The following is an 18376-nucleotide window of genomic DNA, read 5'->3' on the forward strand; positions in this document are numbered from 1 at the left end:
GCTGTGCCTTTATTCAGTCCCATTCTTCCCAAGTAGCTGTTAAAACAGTGTTTCACTGTCAAAAGGCAGAGATGAGCAGCTCTGATGTATCACTACCTTCTTTGTTAGGAGCTGCCTAAGGTCTTACTGCCACCATGATCAAAGTTATAACACTTTGAAAGAGATTTCTAGTGAGGACCATACCCTTAGTGCCCTTAAAAAAAAAAAAAAGAAAAATCATATTATAGCTGACAATTTAATGATAGAACTCCACAAAGTAGTATATGATCCCTCTTCACTGAAGTTTTGTTTTAGTCTAAAATCTAAAAGTCTAAAATGTAAATCTTCTAGGTCTTAAAACCTAGAAAATAAAAATTACCAAATATTAGTAAATAAATTAAATAATAAAATAACTTTTATGAAATTCTAATGTCTCACTTTAATTCTTCCATTAACTTGGCTTTTTAAGAAAGCCGACAGGAGGTTATTACCACAAAGGAGCTGTTGTAATAAATTTCAATTCAAACTACATAACATTTCACTGCAAAATGAAAAAATTCTTTTTATGAGGATGACATTCCCATATAAAAATGACATTTCTGTTTTCAGCTCAAATCTCAAACCTGTCTTTGCAGTGTGAGCTTACTGAAGTTGTAATAAAAACTAGCCAGGTATCTGCTGTGATAATAAGCACTACTTGGGAGACAATACCTCTCTCAAATGCTTTTCAAAACATGGTGAAGAATACTTTTGCTTCACTAAGAAAATAAACATAGCATTTAAGAAATATCTAGATTCAGATAAATAAATGTGATCAATGTATTTCACTAAAAGTCTGATGCATGGCTATGGTAAACAACACTCATTTTTTCTGTGCCTGCAACAAGTTGAGTTGCACTAGTCATGGCTAGAAAACACACAGGCTGAACTGAATAAAACACTTCCAACTTCCATAGCAGTTACTTGAGATTCAGTGCAGTCACGTCAGGTCTGCCAAAAACATTCTTTTCATTTACCATTCTTTGGTATTACTTCATTACATAAATTACATTCCACATGAGGAAAGAATTGTTTTAAAGCCTTGTTGGCTCTACTTTCTATATCCCTCAAATTCTGATATTTCCTGAAGGCCTGAGTGATAGCAAAAAAACAACAACAACAAAAAAACCACCACCCCAAAACAACAAAACAAATAATAAAAACACCACCAAAAAGAAAAGAAAAGAAGAAAAGCTATGTATATTTGAAGGATGACAAGAGTCAACCGATGTGGAGCATTAGATTTAAGTCAGTTATAATATGGTTAGATTAACACATACTGTCAAGTCTCATTTCCTAACAATTTAAGAGTTCTGCCAGACCACAAAAGAAAAGGCAATATCCAACCTGTCTCTGCCAATTTTTCAGTCTTGCCTGCAGACTGCAATAAATGTCAAAGGTAAAGCTAACAAAAAAGGAACTCAAATATCCATATATTTTCTATTCTAAATGGGGAGAGAAAAATGCTCTGGTCAAAAGATTATCTTACTTTTATGTGTATATATAGGCACACATGTACATATGTGTGCGGGTATACGTGTACATATGTGTGCGCATACACGCACTTCATCAAACAGCTTATTTAGAAGCAAGCAGTCAAATAATCACATGAGGAGATACAAAAGTCAAATTACTTTGGTTTGGGGAACTTTAACTTTTTATATGCTTTACTAAGACATGAATAGGTGGAGGGAAGAAGTAAACTTTTGTTAATGAAAAGCATTTTTTAAAAAATTAAATTACTTCCAGGCTAATACTTTTTCTTCTTTTACCATCATACCACACAAAATTCTACTGTAATCCAAGCCCTCAGCTATTTTTCCAAGTTGCCACAACTAGAAAATTATATTCTGATCTTCCTAACAGAAACAAACACCATGTGGGTGAGTGCATAAATGTTGAAACTAGCTTACTAACATGTAACAAAGTTTTAAGGTAATTACTATTGCTCACTCTAAAGTGAGCAATCACCAAAGGCTCACTCACTACACAATATCAAGACTTCTGAGAGTATCATCTCTGCATCCTGAAATCTCTAGACAAATTAGGAAATCATTATGAAATCCTTCCAATGGCTGGATCTCCCTTTGTTTTGCTTGTATTATCCTTTGCTGTTAAACACCTTTTTTTCTGGCATGTTCTCCACATCTGTGAACCTACTGCAGCACTTTATTTTCTCCATCACGAAACACATTATTTATGCTACAAATAGAAAAACATCACTTTAGGCTCTCAGGAAGCTAACTTCAGAGAACAGCACATGAGAATATAAATTTATGTGTTTTCAGGCAACACTGTACTACAGTCCTTGCAGCTCAGGACATGAAAAAATACATTTGTCCTGTAACCATATTTTCCCCATCCCTGCACGTTTCCCTCATCTTCTCTTATACGACTCTACTGCACTCATTCAATCACTGGCCTAAACTCAAAACACCAAAACACCTTCCTACAACTTTTTATTCTGATCTGTTTAAAATAAGCATAAATTTTCTCCAAAAATCAAACAAACTAGATATAACTAATTTTTTTCCAAATAGAATATTAATGATTAAAATTCTATGTGTATGTTCTCTAAATACATGCACACGTATTTACATATTCTCAAATTGTAAACACAAATTAAAGTTGTGTAGAATAAAAGATGACATTCCACAGTTAAGTATCAACATGCCAATTACACAGAAGCTTTTAAGTGTTTTATTTCACTATCTTCAAAGTAAAGAACTAAATCACAAGACTGAAACTGCTGACAACAGGCAGAAAACATTTTACAGTGGGTTTTAGTTTAGTAATTCACTAGACTGTTAAATGTTTCTCATTCACCCTTTTTCTTTCAGGATGTCTGTTTAATAAGTTGGTATTGCCAAGTCCAGTCTTTTTACGACAAACTACATTAATGCATCGTTGCCTCCACAACTGTTTCCAGTAACATTAAGAACTGCAGTTTTAGCTTAACTTGACACAGTGAAAAACTAAACTTAGGTAGCAAGAGCACAGCACTATGAGACAGAGGACCTGTAGGACTGAGAATGGCTCAGGAAGGGAAAGACACTCCTGCAGACCTAATCACAGGATGCTGATGACACTACTTGAAACACAGCAGGTACCAATTATTTTCCCCTCTTCAGAGAAAATGCAAAATAACTGTATCTTATAAAGAAACCAAAACACTAAAAAGCAGCAATTTCTTAAAATCCTCAGTCAATGCACGGTCAGATTTTAAAGTGGGAGACCCTGATGCAAGCAAAGATTTCATCTAGCCACCAATTCTTAAAACTATTAGACACTTTACTGAAATGATCTTACAATTACAAAAAATCCCAACAACTTAGAAGTCCTGCAAATGTGTTATGTTACAAATAAAAATGTTACAGTTTTAGTTTTTCCACACAGACAAACAGGACAGGTAGCTTAAAGAAGAAAGTGGGAGTAAAATACCCTCTTTGCCTCCCTTTTTATTAGTCAGACCTGCTACCAGCTACCCTCATCCCCCTAAGATGAAGATACAACAGAGAACAGAACAATCCCATCATAATCCAGAAGGAAGCAGTTAAGGACCTGCTACAGCATCTGGACAGTCTATGGGGCTGGATGAGATCCACCCAAGAGTATGGGGGGAGCTGGCAGAGGAACCCACCAAGTCTCTCTCCATCATCTACCAAGTCTTGGTAAACAGGGCAGGTCCCAGATGACTGGAGGATTGCCAGCGTGATGCCTATCTACAAGAAAAGCCAGAAAGAGAATCCAGGGAACTACAGGTCTGTCAGCCTGGCCTTGGTGCTGAGACATATTATGGAGAAGTTCATCTTGATTGTGCTCATATGGCAAGTGCAGGACAGCCAGGGAATCAGGCCCAGCCACCATGGGTTCAAGAAAGGAAGGTCCTGCTTGATCAACCTGATCTTTGTCTATGACCACATGGCCTGCCTAGTGTAGAAGGGAAAGGCTTGGATGTTGTCTACCTGGACTTTAGTAAAGGCTTTGACAGCATTCTCCTTAAGAAGCTGGCAGTTCATGTTATAGCCAGGTGCACTCTTTTCTGGGTTAAAACTGGCTGCCTGACCAGGCCCAGAGAGTTGCAGCCAAGAGAGTTAAATCCATTTGGTGGCTGGTCACCAGTGCTGTTTCCCAGGGTTCAGGTTTTGGGGCTGGTCTTGTTCAGTATCTTTACCAATAATCTAGATGACACGATTGAGTGCTTCCTCAGTAAGTTTCCAAATGACACGAAGTTGGGTGGGAGTGTTCGTATAATCACAGAACATGAAAATTTCGAAGGGATCCATCAGGACCATCAAGTCCAAATCCTGTCCGTGTGTAGAGTATCCAAATTATTACACCATAATTACACCTACCTACAGAGGGTAGGAAGGCTCTGCAGAGGCATTTGGACAGGTTGGACCAGTAGGCTGAGGCAAATAATACCAAGTTCAATACGGCCAAGTGTCAGGTCCTGCACTTTAGTCACAACAATCTCAGGCAATGCTACAGGCTTGGGGAAAGTGGCTGGAGAGCTGCCAGACAGAAAAGGACCTGGGCTGCTGGTCGACACCCACCTGAATATGAGACAGCAATGTGCCCAGGTGGCCCAGAAGGTCAATAGCACCCTGGCTTGTATCAGGAATAGCGTGGCCAGCAGGAGAAGGGAAGTGACCATGTCCCTGTACTTGCCACTAGTGAGGCAGCACCTTGAGTCCTCTGTCCAGTTCTGGGCCCTTCACTACAAGAAAGACATTGAGCTGCTGGAGCAAATTCAGAAAAGTACAACCAAGCTGGTGAAGAGTCTGGAGAACAATTCCTATGAGAAGAGGCTGAGGGAACTGGTAATAAAGTTTAGTTTGGAGGAGGCTGAGGGGAGACCTTACTGCTCTCTACAATTACTTGAAAGGAGGTTGTAGGGAGGTGAGTGCTGCCCTCTTTCCTCTAAGGGAAATGGCCTCAAGTTGCACCAGGGGAGGCTTAGACTAGATATGAGGAAGAATTTTTTTACTGAGAGAGCAGACATGTGCTGCAACAGGCTGCCCAAGGAGGTGGTGGAGTCACCATCCCTGGAGGTACTTAAAAACCTCAGGACATGCTACGGTAGGCGTGTTGATATACATATTATTTTGCTGGAGGGGTGGATATTGATAGATGGATTCAGTGATCTTAGAGGTCTTTTCCAACCATGCCAACTCTGTGATTCTGTGAATTCCAGATGTAAGAGTAAAAGGCTCAGAAACTAAAATTACTGTATGAACAAGGGGATCATAAATATCATTTGAAAATCACAGCAGCTGTAATCAATTCTGATTTAATCAGGCAGAGAATCATTTGAACAAGGTTTTCAATATCAAAAGTAAATACTTGTAACTACTGGACCATTAAGGTCTCTACGTCTTACCTAATAAAATACCAGCTGCTATGGAGCACCTTCCACTGCATTTAACCATCTCCCAAGAATGAAGTACCCTCACAACATTCCCTTCTCCTTGGTCATCTTGCCAACTTTCATTAAAGCTTATTGAGAAGAATGAAAGACATCTCCTAGAGAAGTTCTGTGAATTTCAGGATGCAGCAAGTATATTAATAATAGCAACAGAAGTGCTGATATAAGCTCTTTCTGGGCTTAAGTAGGCAGGGCTACCTTGGACTTCAACCACTTAAGTTTAATTACTCTGTATCTCATCAGAAGGTAAGCACACATCAACAGTTGATGATAAGCTTATGCTCAGCATTTTAATTGTATCTCCAAATGCTCCACTCTTCTGCCATGACTGCGCTGCTTTCAAAAATACTTCTCAGTGTCTTAATACAGGTAGCATCAAACTTTCCTGGTCTTATTGTTCTGACACCTGCCATATGTTTACCTTCAGAGAAGGATATACTTATTTATTCAGTTTTTTGTCTACGAAAGTAGATGCCTGTGAACCTGTAGGACTGTGCATCCATGGAAAAGCACCTGGATAGACATCTATTTGTATTTCAACTTTCCTTGACTACTACTACAGAAACTTAATTCTTCCAAAATTGTGAACTTTAAGCACTTTTGTTTGGTTCACAATGTGTTTTCTTGCACCATTTGTAAGTTTCATATATTTTGAACCTGTTGGTTTTCGTTTCTTTAAACCTAGGACAGAATACAAGCATACATTTCCTCTGCAATAAATGATTATAAAATTGCATCAGCCTTGTTAAAAGAATGACTTAGTACCTTGAACACATGGTCACAACTTAACCTACCACAAACACTACCGTCATGTTTTACACATATATACCTACATATACATACACACAAATATAAATACCTGAGGTATATAATAAAATTTGAACTATTAGGTATCACCACATAATACTCCTTTCTCCAAAAAAACCAATTATTTCCACACCTAAAGCATCCAAAATTTTACCTGATCAACCGTTGTGACATCAGAAATTACAGCATCAGGAGGTCTCTTGGGTGGATTCACTGTTACCTAGCGCAAAAATAGTAGAATTATTATTTAACTCTAAAAATCTTTTATCTGTACTCGTGCCAGAATACATTGGGTTATGTATAAAAAGAATACATTGGGTTATGTATAAAAAGAAACAGCATCTACAGAAAAATACCTGACTTACCAAGTCATTAAGACATTAAAACTAGTGAACAGGTGGATAAGTATGAATCTGCCAGTAGGGCAAGAGCACCTCAACTTAAGAGAAGGGACATGATTTACATGTTTTGCTCATCACAGACCTAAATTTGGAAATTCTAAGTTTGCTGTTTAACGTCATAAAAAGACAGATCATAAAATATAGCTCGTCAGTTTGGGATTTCTTTTTTGAGCAGAGGGACATGTGTGTGTTTTTTAGAAAGGTTTCCATAGACAAAGCAGGAAAATTTATGAATTGAAACCAGCCTCTTGTATGCAGAGGCCTCTGTGAAATTCACTCTCTCGGTGTGGTCTTTACTAGACTACATTATGGGGATTTTTTCTGTCAGAAGGGCTACTGTCTGTAAAGGCTATTCTTTATGTTTTAAAATGCAAAATCATTTATATAGCATTCTTCTACTTCATTAAATAGTGGAGTGAAGAAGTTGCAATTGCATAAAGTGCAACATTTAACTAAAAAGTGCCGAGGAACTATGCTAGACTCACTGATGCCACCATTATAGATTTGCAACATTTCATTTGAAATGTAATTCTTTTACACAAACTACTACAAGATCTTATTATAGAAAATTAAAGTTCCCAAAGACTTTTATACACAATCTGAAATAGTATATGTGAATTTTTTATACCATTCAGAGGCTTTTCCCCATTTTTCTTTAACACAGGAGGCATTTCCATTTGATTTGTAAAGTGACATACGGAAATACTTCTTTACAAATGGTACAGATTTCAGTAAAAAACCTGGTATGATTACATCCAAAAATCCCCAAACAATACCTACAGTATTACAGATGTATAAAACCTAGGTATTTAATTCTAAATTTTCTAAAACACAGAGCTTAAAACAGCCTTTATTCAATAGGCTGCTAATTACTGTATGTAGTGCCTCAAGACTAGTTCACAATAACAACATTTGGCCACAGGTGGCACTACCTTAAACACAGTATGAAGGAGAAAGTAGTTTTATGTACCTGAATACCTATGTCATGCATTTGGATTGACACACTATGTGTTCATGTGACAGTGTTTGTCATTTGCTATCTCCTTCCTAAAATACAGTTCCCCTCTTCTGAATGTGAGAAACTATACGCTACATCTCTTTTCTTCTTCCTGCTTTTAAAACATCTTTCACACGAATATCTAGATTTATAATGAGTTACATGTAGAGATCTCTTCTAGAAATTGTAAGTTCTAACTTAACACCACACATTTCAATACTTCTCAGCTTTTTACTAAGCCAGTAATTATAGTAGAGCAACATTTTGCAATATTGGCATATGATCATACCTATTAGCAAAAATATAACACATGAAAAACAAGTTATTAAACTAAATATGAAAACTCTCTCTAATATATACACACAAAATTATCACTAAGTATCCATTTATTTTTTTTATTGAATTGACACAATCCAATAGTGGTAGGCCCCTAGACAAAGTACCTAGAATCTCAGCTTTGTCACTTCCCTTGCTGCTGATGCTCTATCAAGAGCAACCCAAGAATCTGCTTTAAAGCTACATAACAGAGGGAAAGCTCCCCAAATCCACTTGAGGAAACCACATTTTACAAATAAAAGCCACTTCCTGTTCTGATATAAAATGTCCTCTATAAGATTTCTAGCTCAAAAATAGATAGAAAAAATAAAGCCTTTCCCAAGATGGCTTTTAACAAGAACTTTTACTTATGGAGGGTGTGACTAGAAGTCACACAAATAAATAAATAAATAAATTTCAAACCTGTAGTTTCTTTTGGTTGCAAGCTTATGTTTGGGTTTTTCAAAGCCAAGAGTCAATAAAAGTCTTACCAAATAGGACAGCTGAACACTTGACCTGAGAATAGGATTTTAAGGAATTTAGATCAGCCAAAAGTACAGCATGTAGCATCTTCTATCATTACTATGGAATTAATTCTGTCATGTTGGGCCAGATAGATTCATATTGGGCCTCCAATACTGATGATTTCAGTACCTTCTGAAATTCTTCTGAATCTTCTAAAAGATTTAATAAATCTTCTAGAGGTGCATTTTTTCCACATCACCATTAATTCTGTATGACTTTCAGTTTCAATTATTTTAACCTCAGGCATAATTTTCAAATTCCAAGTCCACAGATTTTTTACACTATAAACATATTCCAGAGAATCTCCTGTTCTGTTTTCCATTATGGTATTTTATACCGTATATATATATGTCATTTAAAATATTTTAATACAAGAGTATCTCGTTAGTTGCATGTTTAGCAATTCACTTTTCTCTATAAGTGGCAAAACAAACCCACTGATCTTCCAGGCCCTGAACAGTACACTTTCATTCAGGCTCTTGAATGATGAGAGGTATTTAAATTTCATCTGAGTTTGTACCACCACTGCTTAATGCTAGTTTATCCTTCCTTGTTGACACAGCAAATATCTTTTCTCACAGTGCTGACAGCAATTTGTATGTGGGGTTTTTTTTAAATACGAATATGTGTGAATTTACCTTGGCCTTTTCTGATGTTCGTTTTCCACCAAATCCTCCAGCTCCAACAAAGAACAACGTGAACTGGTTATAACACACTAGGTCCTTACCACAATAGGTATTCACTGAAAGACAACAAAAGAGGAATGACAGCTATTGTCTTCAATCACTTCTTTCATATAGATAGCATGTATTCAGCTTCAAACACAAGCAGGTTTATTTAAACAACTGAAAGGACTACATTCACACTGCCATGTTGTAATGTTGCAAGAAACTTCCTCACTAGTGAAGACTACGGATCTGTTTCTAATAACATTATTATGAATTTTATCTATATGAAAGCATTAAAACAGACAATGAGCTACCAAAATGGTGATGATATTCAAAATACTAAATATGTTTCACAACAGAACTAAAATCAGTATTTATATCAGCATCTCACAATGCATTAGCAGTTTATTTCAATGTGATAGAACTGTATCATAAAATATGATGCATTAAAAGCTATTAAGAATCCCTAGTGGTTAAAACACATTATCACCTCACAGAAAACGTGGTGCCAGCACCTCAGCCCATAAGCAAGCTTTAGTTTAAGGTCACCTATGCTTCTTTTAAAGAAGTTAAACTTGTTACTCCAAATCAAGATTCAGCTTCCTTTTTCCACTTCACGTCTATTTCATTCCCTTACACCTCCAACTGAAGTTTGAGGCATTGTTAATGCTCATTTCCAATTCCAGAGGAAAGTTAAAACCAGTTACGACGTGGCTCATGAAAAGAACCGCTGCACACTGCAGAAGCAGACAGACTTTGCTAGCCCAGCATGCAAGCAAAACACAGCTAGGAGGAAAAATGGACAGTAAAGACCTTTTTACAACTTCATGTGTACAAAATGAAGCTCAAGAGTGTTTACAGATTCACTCTCCATTAATCTAATTTGCATTCTAACTTCAGAAAAGACCTTGGTATAATCTCAGATAAAGACAACAAAATTCTGAAAACAGTTCAGTGATTTCTGGATGCAATTTGATCCTTTAACTAGGACACAAAGGGATGGTTTGAGTTTTTTTCATTCAAAAAACAATAACCTTGGCATAAAATAGATATACTCTTAAAGATGGCTTCTTTGTATCCGAGTCTGTGCAACATAAATATACATGAAAAACTTTGCAAAACAACCCCACAAAACACAGGCACACATTTGCAAACATGCCCACTTGCTGATGGGTGACAGAATCTAAAATGGCTGCATTTAGTTAGGATTAAGTATTACTATTAAGGATTTTTATATTACATATATTTTATAATTATTAAATATATCGAAAGATTTTTTCAGTTTGTGTAGTTCACTATACCTCATAGGAAAGCAATCAAGCCTTATCTGAAATCCTTTTCCAAGAGGAATGCTTATTTCAGTACATTCAGTACATTAACTGCCCAAGAACAATTACTTCATACATTTAAACAGCTATTAGCTAATTAGCTCGTATCCCAGCTCTCACTGAGATTTAATAAACTAACTGTCCTTACGGAGTTAAAACTGGCAGTTATTGGTACAGCTAGTTTAAAACTGAGGCTGTAAAATTTTACTGCATCCCCTCCAAAAATTATAAACCCTCTTACCATCTATAAGCAAGACCGCTCCTGATCCTTTGTCAAGAATATCAGCAACAGTTGAAACTGAAGTTAATTGCCCTGTAAGTAAAGAACATACACATGTTCTAAGATTTTCCTTCAGGATAGAAATCTGCAGATCACCATACTTCCTTACTAACAATAACAACAGTGGTAATAATAATCATAGTACACAATTGGTTTGCAGATGTGAGGACTTTTTAAATTCTTTTACATTTTGTGGGGTTTTTTCTTAATAAAATCTTGCTACAGTTTATTTATTCGGAGCAATACACAAAGCACATTTCAGACACAAACACATCAATAACCTCAAAGATGGCTCAAATCCTTTACAGATTACCCACAAATTTCAAGACATTGTTGCTCTAGACAGATATCTAACCATATATATTTACTTAATGGAAAAATAAAAACCTTTATGAAGCAATCAATTACTAAGTATCAGATTTCTTTGAAGTTGATAGAATTTTCATATATCCTTTTGTTTCAGCAAGAAATTACACCTTTTTTTTTTCCCTTCTACACCCTGGAAAAGTTAATTTTTAAAAACTACTAATGAAGAAACTCAGATACATGCAAACATATTCTGAATGAATCTAACAAGCACCTTTCAAGAGTTTTAAACTGGGAAAACACAGCCATCTGTGAAAAGAGCTTGTAACTGCAGCAACTGATGTCTTGAGAATTTTGAAAGGAAGCAAGCTGGTTTTTTGGCCTCCTCATGAGGATATCCATTTCTCCTTTACATGCAGAAACAAAAACCATGTCTTCTTAAATCTTGTCCTCTTACAGGCACCCAGATGCAACCAGTGGTGAAGAATTTTTAGGCAAACATTGCAAAAGTTCTATGAATACAATCTTACAGAAAGAATTAAAAAGTTCTTCTAGTTAGAATAATTGAATCATCAAGGTTGGAAAGGATCTCTAAGACCATTGAGTCCAATTGTCCATCCTACCACTAAACTATCCACTGCAGCTCTTCATCTATCCTTCTTTTGAACACCTCCAGGGATGGTGCCCCCACCACCTCCTTGGGCAGCCTGTTTCACCACTATTTCTATGAAGAAGTTTTTCCCAATATCTAACCTGAAGCTACCCTGGAGGAACTTTAACCCATTTTCTCTTGTCCTAATATTAGTATCAAACTACATGACTGAAGCACCAGCACACTGTGTATTTGCTTATTATATAAAAGATTAGGCATGACTTAAGTATACTACAGAAAACCAACACCTAATCCCAACAACACAGAGGTGCAGAATTTCTTCAATAATATATCAGGTTCTCTCTTTTTTTGACCCTTTCCCTTGTCAAAAAAAAACCCAAAAAATCCTGCAGGAAACAGAACTCCCCTATTTCCATTTATAGTATGGCTACATGAACTTTTGTCACAGTGAAAAGCACATCAGCAGCAAAAAAGGACTGACCTGAGGTTGGCAATGGTTTATATAGTTCCAGATACTGCTCACCATGCAGCATCTGTGTAAAGAAAGGCATTGCTGTAACAATCATTGTCTTGTATTGCTTCCCCAACACAACTGCTAGGAAATACAGCTGTTTTAGAAAGTGGTCAGACCAAACAAATAAAAAAGAAAACTGCAAGTCTTTTGATTTGTATTTCCAATTTCATCCCCCATAAAAAATACTTTGTTTTAAAGTTTCAAACCCTAGTGGTTTAATAACAGCACATTGAACACAAAATTTAACAAAAAACCTGACCATTCATACCATCTTGGGAAAACAGGAGTTATACAAGTGAAGTAAATGAACAATTTCTCAGGGCGTTAGACTAAAAAACACTAGATTTTATTTTTCTACACCAAAGGAAACATATTAATATTACAAACATATTCATTAAAGTCACTTTATAGTTATATAAAGTCAGATACTTAACTCTACCATACCTTTGCAAGATCAATATTTAGTCCTGGAAGAGAAGGAACACCATCAAACATTGAAGTCTGAGCAGGAATGACTCCAAAACTAGGTAGACAGCAGAAATCTTCACTTCCTTCAAAGAGAAATTTTAGGTGATCTGGATCCTTTGTTGACATTCCCACACCCAGGGCATACATAATAGGTTCCAAGTGAGTATATTTGTACACTTGGGTAGCCAATTCCCGGCCAACAATGCTTGCCTGGAAATTAAAAGTTGGTATAAAATAAACTTCATAATAGTTAATATTACACTTGCATTCTTTCTGTAATTCTTGTATCTAATAAAGTTCACATTTGAGCATTTTCTTTATAGTCATTTGTAAACATAAAGTATGAGCAATAAACATACCATAAAATTCTAATGGATTTGTTGCATTACAAGCTACTCTAATATAATGCATTATATCTTACTGCAAGCAGTTTACTTCAAGAATAAGTAGTATAAATTTATATAGCTTTGCTCCCAGCAACATGTAAGAATTTTTCAAGAACAATGCATGAATGAAATAATGAACACTATAGTAAGACTGATGCGAGAAAATATTATTTATCTGTAGAAAAGGAGCCAGAGCAAAACCACATTGCCCAACAAGACCCATCTCCTGCCCCTTTTCTGAATAATATTCTAAGAGGCTTTCCAAATTTACAAGCATTATTCAGTATTCAATCTGTTCAATCAGAATTCAATTCAGTTTTCCCATTATCAATAAGAAAATAGTTATATCTAGAGATGCTTCTTATTCTGTTCCCTCACTTTACAGTTCAAAACAGTTTGAAACCTCTCGTTTTCCAGACAGCAAGCCAGAGGAGAAGCTGATCACCAACACAAGTCTCTCTGCTCAAGGTTTTTACCTAACTTTGAATGCATATGACAGAGAAAGGTACTTACTGTGTCAACAGATGAAGAGACCACAGATCTAGAGCTTGTTGAATTTAGAGCAATATTCCCTTGAGACTCTATCTGACTGAGAGCATCACTCAGTACACTTATGGACTCTAGAGTAAGGAATTAAAATAAGAAAAAACAAACAAACAAACACAAACAAAAAACACAAACAAAAAAAACCACAAACAAAGAAAACAAGCACTTATAAATAGCCATAACAGAGACACTGCAAATAGACACAAAACAAACATGCCAGGAAATGAGACTCAGCCTGGTACTTATTATTAGGTACTTATTATTTTTAAGCACAATAAATATACATCTGCAAATTGAGCATAGTGATGCATTTTTCAAATATCTACGTAAGAGTTTATAATATGTGATCTTTACACCAATTCCATCAGTTCTGCACCCAGCAGTGAACCATGACACCTATCTAATTAACATGCCTGACTTTTGTTTGTGTTTTGTACGATATGTCACAGTTCAAGCCAAGAGGAATGTGTCAGTAAATACATTGTTTTATTCCCCAAACCACAGTGTTAAGGAGAAGATAATAAGCATTGTATTCTGACTGGCTCAGAATTAAACACCTCAAAATTAGTACTATTTTTCTTATCTTGAAAATTATTTGCAAGAGAAGTAAAAGGTCTAATATCCTGTTGGTTACTCTCTGTCTGAAGACACATAAATAAGTCTGAGGTTTGAACAACAGCAAGATGGTAAGTGATGTAATACATGGCTGAGATACAGAACTATTGGCAAGGTAGGCCATCAGAACAGCTTGCTCCTTGAAGATCAATATGGCTAAAATCAATATTAAACACTTCTGTGTTAGAAAAAAAAAATCCAGAAGTTGGCAGAATCACAGACAGAAAAATTCAGAAGTATTTATATTACAAAAATGGTAAATCATCATTTAACAATCTTAATCTTGGAGCTACTCCCCTCGACTTCAATACCCTTATATTTACATACTGACTTCCACTTTTGCTTGGACTAACACCCTGTTGCCTTATAGGGCAGCATTAGCCTAGATATCCTGCAAGTTATAGTTAAAATTCTACTTTCTTGTACTTAGCACTGTTGAAATTCATGAAGTTTGCACAAGCCCACCTCTCAAGCCTATTAAGGCCCCCCTGGATGGCATCCCTTCCCCCCAGGGTCTCAACCTCACCACAGTTTGGTGTCATCAGCAAACCTGCTGAGGGTGCACTGAATTCCACCATCCATGTCTCCAGCAAAGATGTTAAACAGCACTGGTCCAAGCATTGGCACTTGAGGAACACCACTCATGACCGTTCTCCATTTTGACACTGAGCCACTGACCACAATCCTTTGAGTGCAGCCATCCAGCCAGTTCCTTATCCACTGAGTGGTCCAGCCACCAAATCCATATTGTTCCAGTTCAGACAGCAAACCATGGAATCATGTTACTGTGACAAATACGTCAGCTCTCTAGATCCAGCTGCAAATCAGAGCCTTATCAATTCATTTCTAGTAATTCTTAAGCCAAGCCTCATTATTCTGCAAATGTTATTGTCTAAGGGCATACAAAGAGCCAGTTACAGTGACTCACTGATGTACACTGTAAATTGATTCTGTGCCCTAACCTTAAGGCTCTGATTATGCTCTGCTTATCTTCTTGAAAGATTTGTAGATTGTTCTGAAGTGGTATAAAGTAAGCTGAAACTATTAGTTTGGTATAATCATTAGTAAGAAAATAACATCATCTTACAAGTCAGGAAAAACTCTTAAGTTGCTGCAGTTTCACTGCTGCCTCTGAGCCAGTAACATTTTTCATGTTGTGTTAAGTAAATTGCTACCTTTCTCTCATGGGAAGGGGAATACAGGAAAATGCATCCCAACAAAATTGCATCTTCAACTTCTCCAAAGTCCTAAGGCTTAAGCTCTCACATAACTTCTTAAAAAAAAAATGCAACTTTGTTCTCAGATTCTTCTGTTGTTAAAAAGACACAGTGTAGTAAATACACATTTAATTGTTTCTTTTACTAATTAACAACAGGATTATACTTGAAACTGTGCAGGAGTACAGAAGAATTGTGAGAACTTCTCCAAGTATGTTAAGGACTGAGCATATAAAGGTTAAGGAATAATTAGAGGGAACCTTCAAAGACACTTGAATTAAAAGCAAAGTGAAAAGGCATGCATAGTCAGCTACATTAACCATGTCAGATAGCTCTGGAGGTAAAGAAAGAAAGCTGGGCAAGACTGTACTGAACAATCAGCAGCAGCTTGTCTAGAAAGATGCAGGGCAACTAAAAAGAAGGATTTCTTTACTGGGCACATTATCATGATATCTATGAAGCTTCAATAAGTTACTAATTATCAGCAATTGCCACATCAAGTGACAAGCAGCTATTTCCTGTCAATTAAAATTGCACAAACTCAATAAAATCATATGCTAGTACACAAGAAGGATTTTTTAAGTTGTGCCAAGAGAAACACATTAAGCCTCCAAAATTAAAAAGATGCTTAAAATAGTAAAAAAATTTTTTAAAAAAACAAAAAAAGGAAAAATCTGGATGTTATAGCTTAAGCTGGTTTTGAGAAAAATAATTCAATGTTTTCATTCCTTGAAAGACCACAACTAAAACGAAGATGAGGGACAGCACTTCCATTTAGTCTTAAAGAGTTCAGCATCATCAGCAGAATGACCTTCGCTAAAATACGCAACTATGAATGTGCCCTGGTTAAACAGCAAATGAGTGCTCTGCTAGACACAGCTCTAAATCCATGATCATCCAGACATTGGATATGCAACATTTCATTTGCCTGTCTTCAAGAAAATTACTTTTTCCTATGCTTACCAAAAGGAGAATTCTAAGTAAAAAAGAAAGTCCAACATGCAAGTATTCAGTTAGGTATGACTGCTACATGTGTAAAAAACCCCTACTTTAAAAAAAAAACACCAAAAACAACAAAGCATCAACCAATATATGACACTTCAAATTTTTCGTAATCTAGAAGTAGTAAAGTCAAGCTTTTCTTATCAGTTTTCCCAAATGATGAAACACATCTCCAATTATGGGATGTTTTGTTATATTACCACAAATACTTTATCTAACTGGTATTTTTATATAACTATACAAAATGGTTAGTATGTGATTGCCCTTCCCAGCATCAAATAAATTAATATCTGCAAGTTAAAGCTCTGTTGTAGTATTTCATTAGGTATTGAAGCTTTTAATTTTTAATAAAAGTACTCTAATTACTTTACCTTATTTAGCAGTTGAGTACCTTCAAACAATAAAGTGGAGACTGCAGTAGTAGAAAAAGGTTTTAACACAGAACCAAAAATTCTGTGCAGCTAACTTCTTCAAGAATTTTCCTGAACCCTTCTGCTGATTTGCACATAAGATAAATCAATGCAAGAGTTTTCATCCAGCCTGGGATTATCTACAACTTGCTGTCACTGAAAGGACAATGCTATGGTTTGGTTAAGTTCATAACAAAATGGAAGCTAAGGTATGCACACTGCATAGGAGACTCATGCTAATATTCATAATTTTCTGACCTACTATGTTGTATTACAAGCATGTTTACTATAGAAGTCCAAAATCTTGTCCAGTTTTTTCTCCCAACATCATAACAGGCAGATGTGAAATATCATATGTAATGCTGAAGCAACTTTCAAAAGAAATTTCCATCTACAACGTTTTTCTGCTAGTAACCCATAAAAATAACACAGTGCACGTGACTGGCTGGAGAACAGAGAAGTTGCTATAAAGGTGGAATTATGTTGTTATAAATCTCATGCCATAGTAGGACAGAGAACATTTATAAACTGACACAGATTTGAGAATGGGACAGCTGTAAGTCAAAGATCAGTGAAAACAGTAAGGTGATATAGAACTACTGAATGGCTGGCTGCATTCCCCTACCAAGATCCAAGAGAAAGGACAAAGTGTGTTCTATTCTGTGTTTGGTTTGAGCATCTAAAAACATATCCCCAAGGTTTTAATGAAATACATTAATGGAATTCAGGACCAACAGCTTAAACTTCTGCTGTGTAATTATCTTTCAAATTCAACTAGAACTGAACGTAAGGTTATGCCACTATCTCTCCTCCCTTAAAACATTTACATCCTGGTATTTCCTACAATGGCAAATACCAAGTGATTTAAACAGATAGCATTTTGGAATGGAAATGTCTACCAAAAAACAAGATTTCAGGACTGAAAATACAATATCTCTATTACAATACTCAAATAAAATATTACCCTTAGTTTGGCTGTCGTACATGAAATGACAGTGATGTCACTTACCTAGACACTCTTAAGAAAGGTAAAACTTTCTTAATTCTACATAATACAAAAGGTAAGAACACAAAAGTTTCTTTAAAAAGACTGAAGTGACTGAAACAGTAATATACTAATGTTACATGTTTACAAAAGAATTCACCAGTTCTGTGAAGCTCCTGAAGTTGCAGCAAATGCCTGAAAATAAAGCATGCTCTTCTAAGTTTTGCTTGCCCAAACTATCCACCTTATCAAAGTCTCCTTTACCTTGGATGCTTCTGGGTTTGCTGGCATTATCAAAGTCACAGACCTTCTCCCAGTTATTTCTCACTGCTTCAGGAGTCATTGGCTGATTCTTTCCTCTTACAATAGCACCCAAGGATCGCTCCCAGCGCACTAATGGGAAACATGAGCCAGTCAGTTCAAGTGACAAAGCAACAATTTATTTATACCACTTTCATTCAGGTCACTACTTTCAAGATGGTGCAAGTAAGGAAAGGTTTTAAGAACTTCAATTTAACTTACCAGTCTAACTTCAAGCTGGACCAAA

The 18376-nt window shown here is 36.1% G+C and overlaps 1 protein-coding gene across 1 annotated transcript in view; it reads right to left on the minus strand.

Moving 5' to 3' along the window:
• HSD17B4 (hydroxysteroid 17-beta dehydrogenase 4) overlaps positions 1 to 18376 on the minus strand; it is a 52195-nt gene that overhangs the window by 19333 nt on the left and 14486 nt on the right. The window contains exons 11-17 of the mRNA XM_030466899.1: positions 18094 to 18222; positions 13568 to 13674; positions 12645 to 12878; positions 12168 to 12219; positions 10729 to 10800; positions 9130 to 9233; positions 6408 to 6473 (exon numbers count right to left, since the gene is read on the minus strand). Of these exons, the coding sequence (XP_030322759.1) occupies positions 6408 to 6473; positions 9130 to 9233; positions 10729 to 10800; positions 12168 to 12219; positions 12645 to 12878; positions 13568 to 13674; positions 18094 to 18222 (764 nt within the window). The remainder of the gene's footprint in view (positions 1 to 6407; positions 6474 to 9129; positions 9234 to 10728; positions 10801 to 12167; positions 12220 to 12644; positions 12879 to 13567; positions 13675 to 18093; positions 18223 to 18376) is intronic.

The sequence above is a fragment of the Calypte anna genome, chromosome Z (genome assembly GCF_003957555.1).
Source record: "Calypte anna isolate BGI_N300 chromosome Z, bCalAnn1_v1.p, whole genome shotgun sequence".
NCBI classification, from domain to species: domain Eukaryota; kingdom Metazoa; phylum Chordata; class Aves; order Apodiformes; family Trochilidae; genus Calypte; species Calypte anna.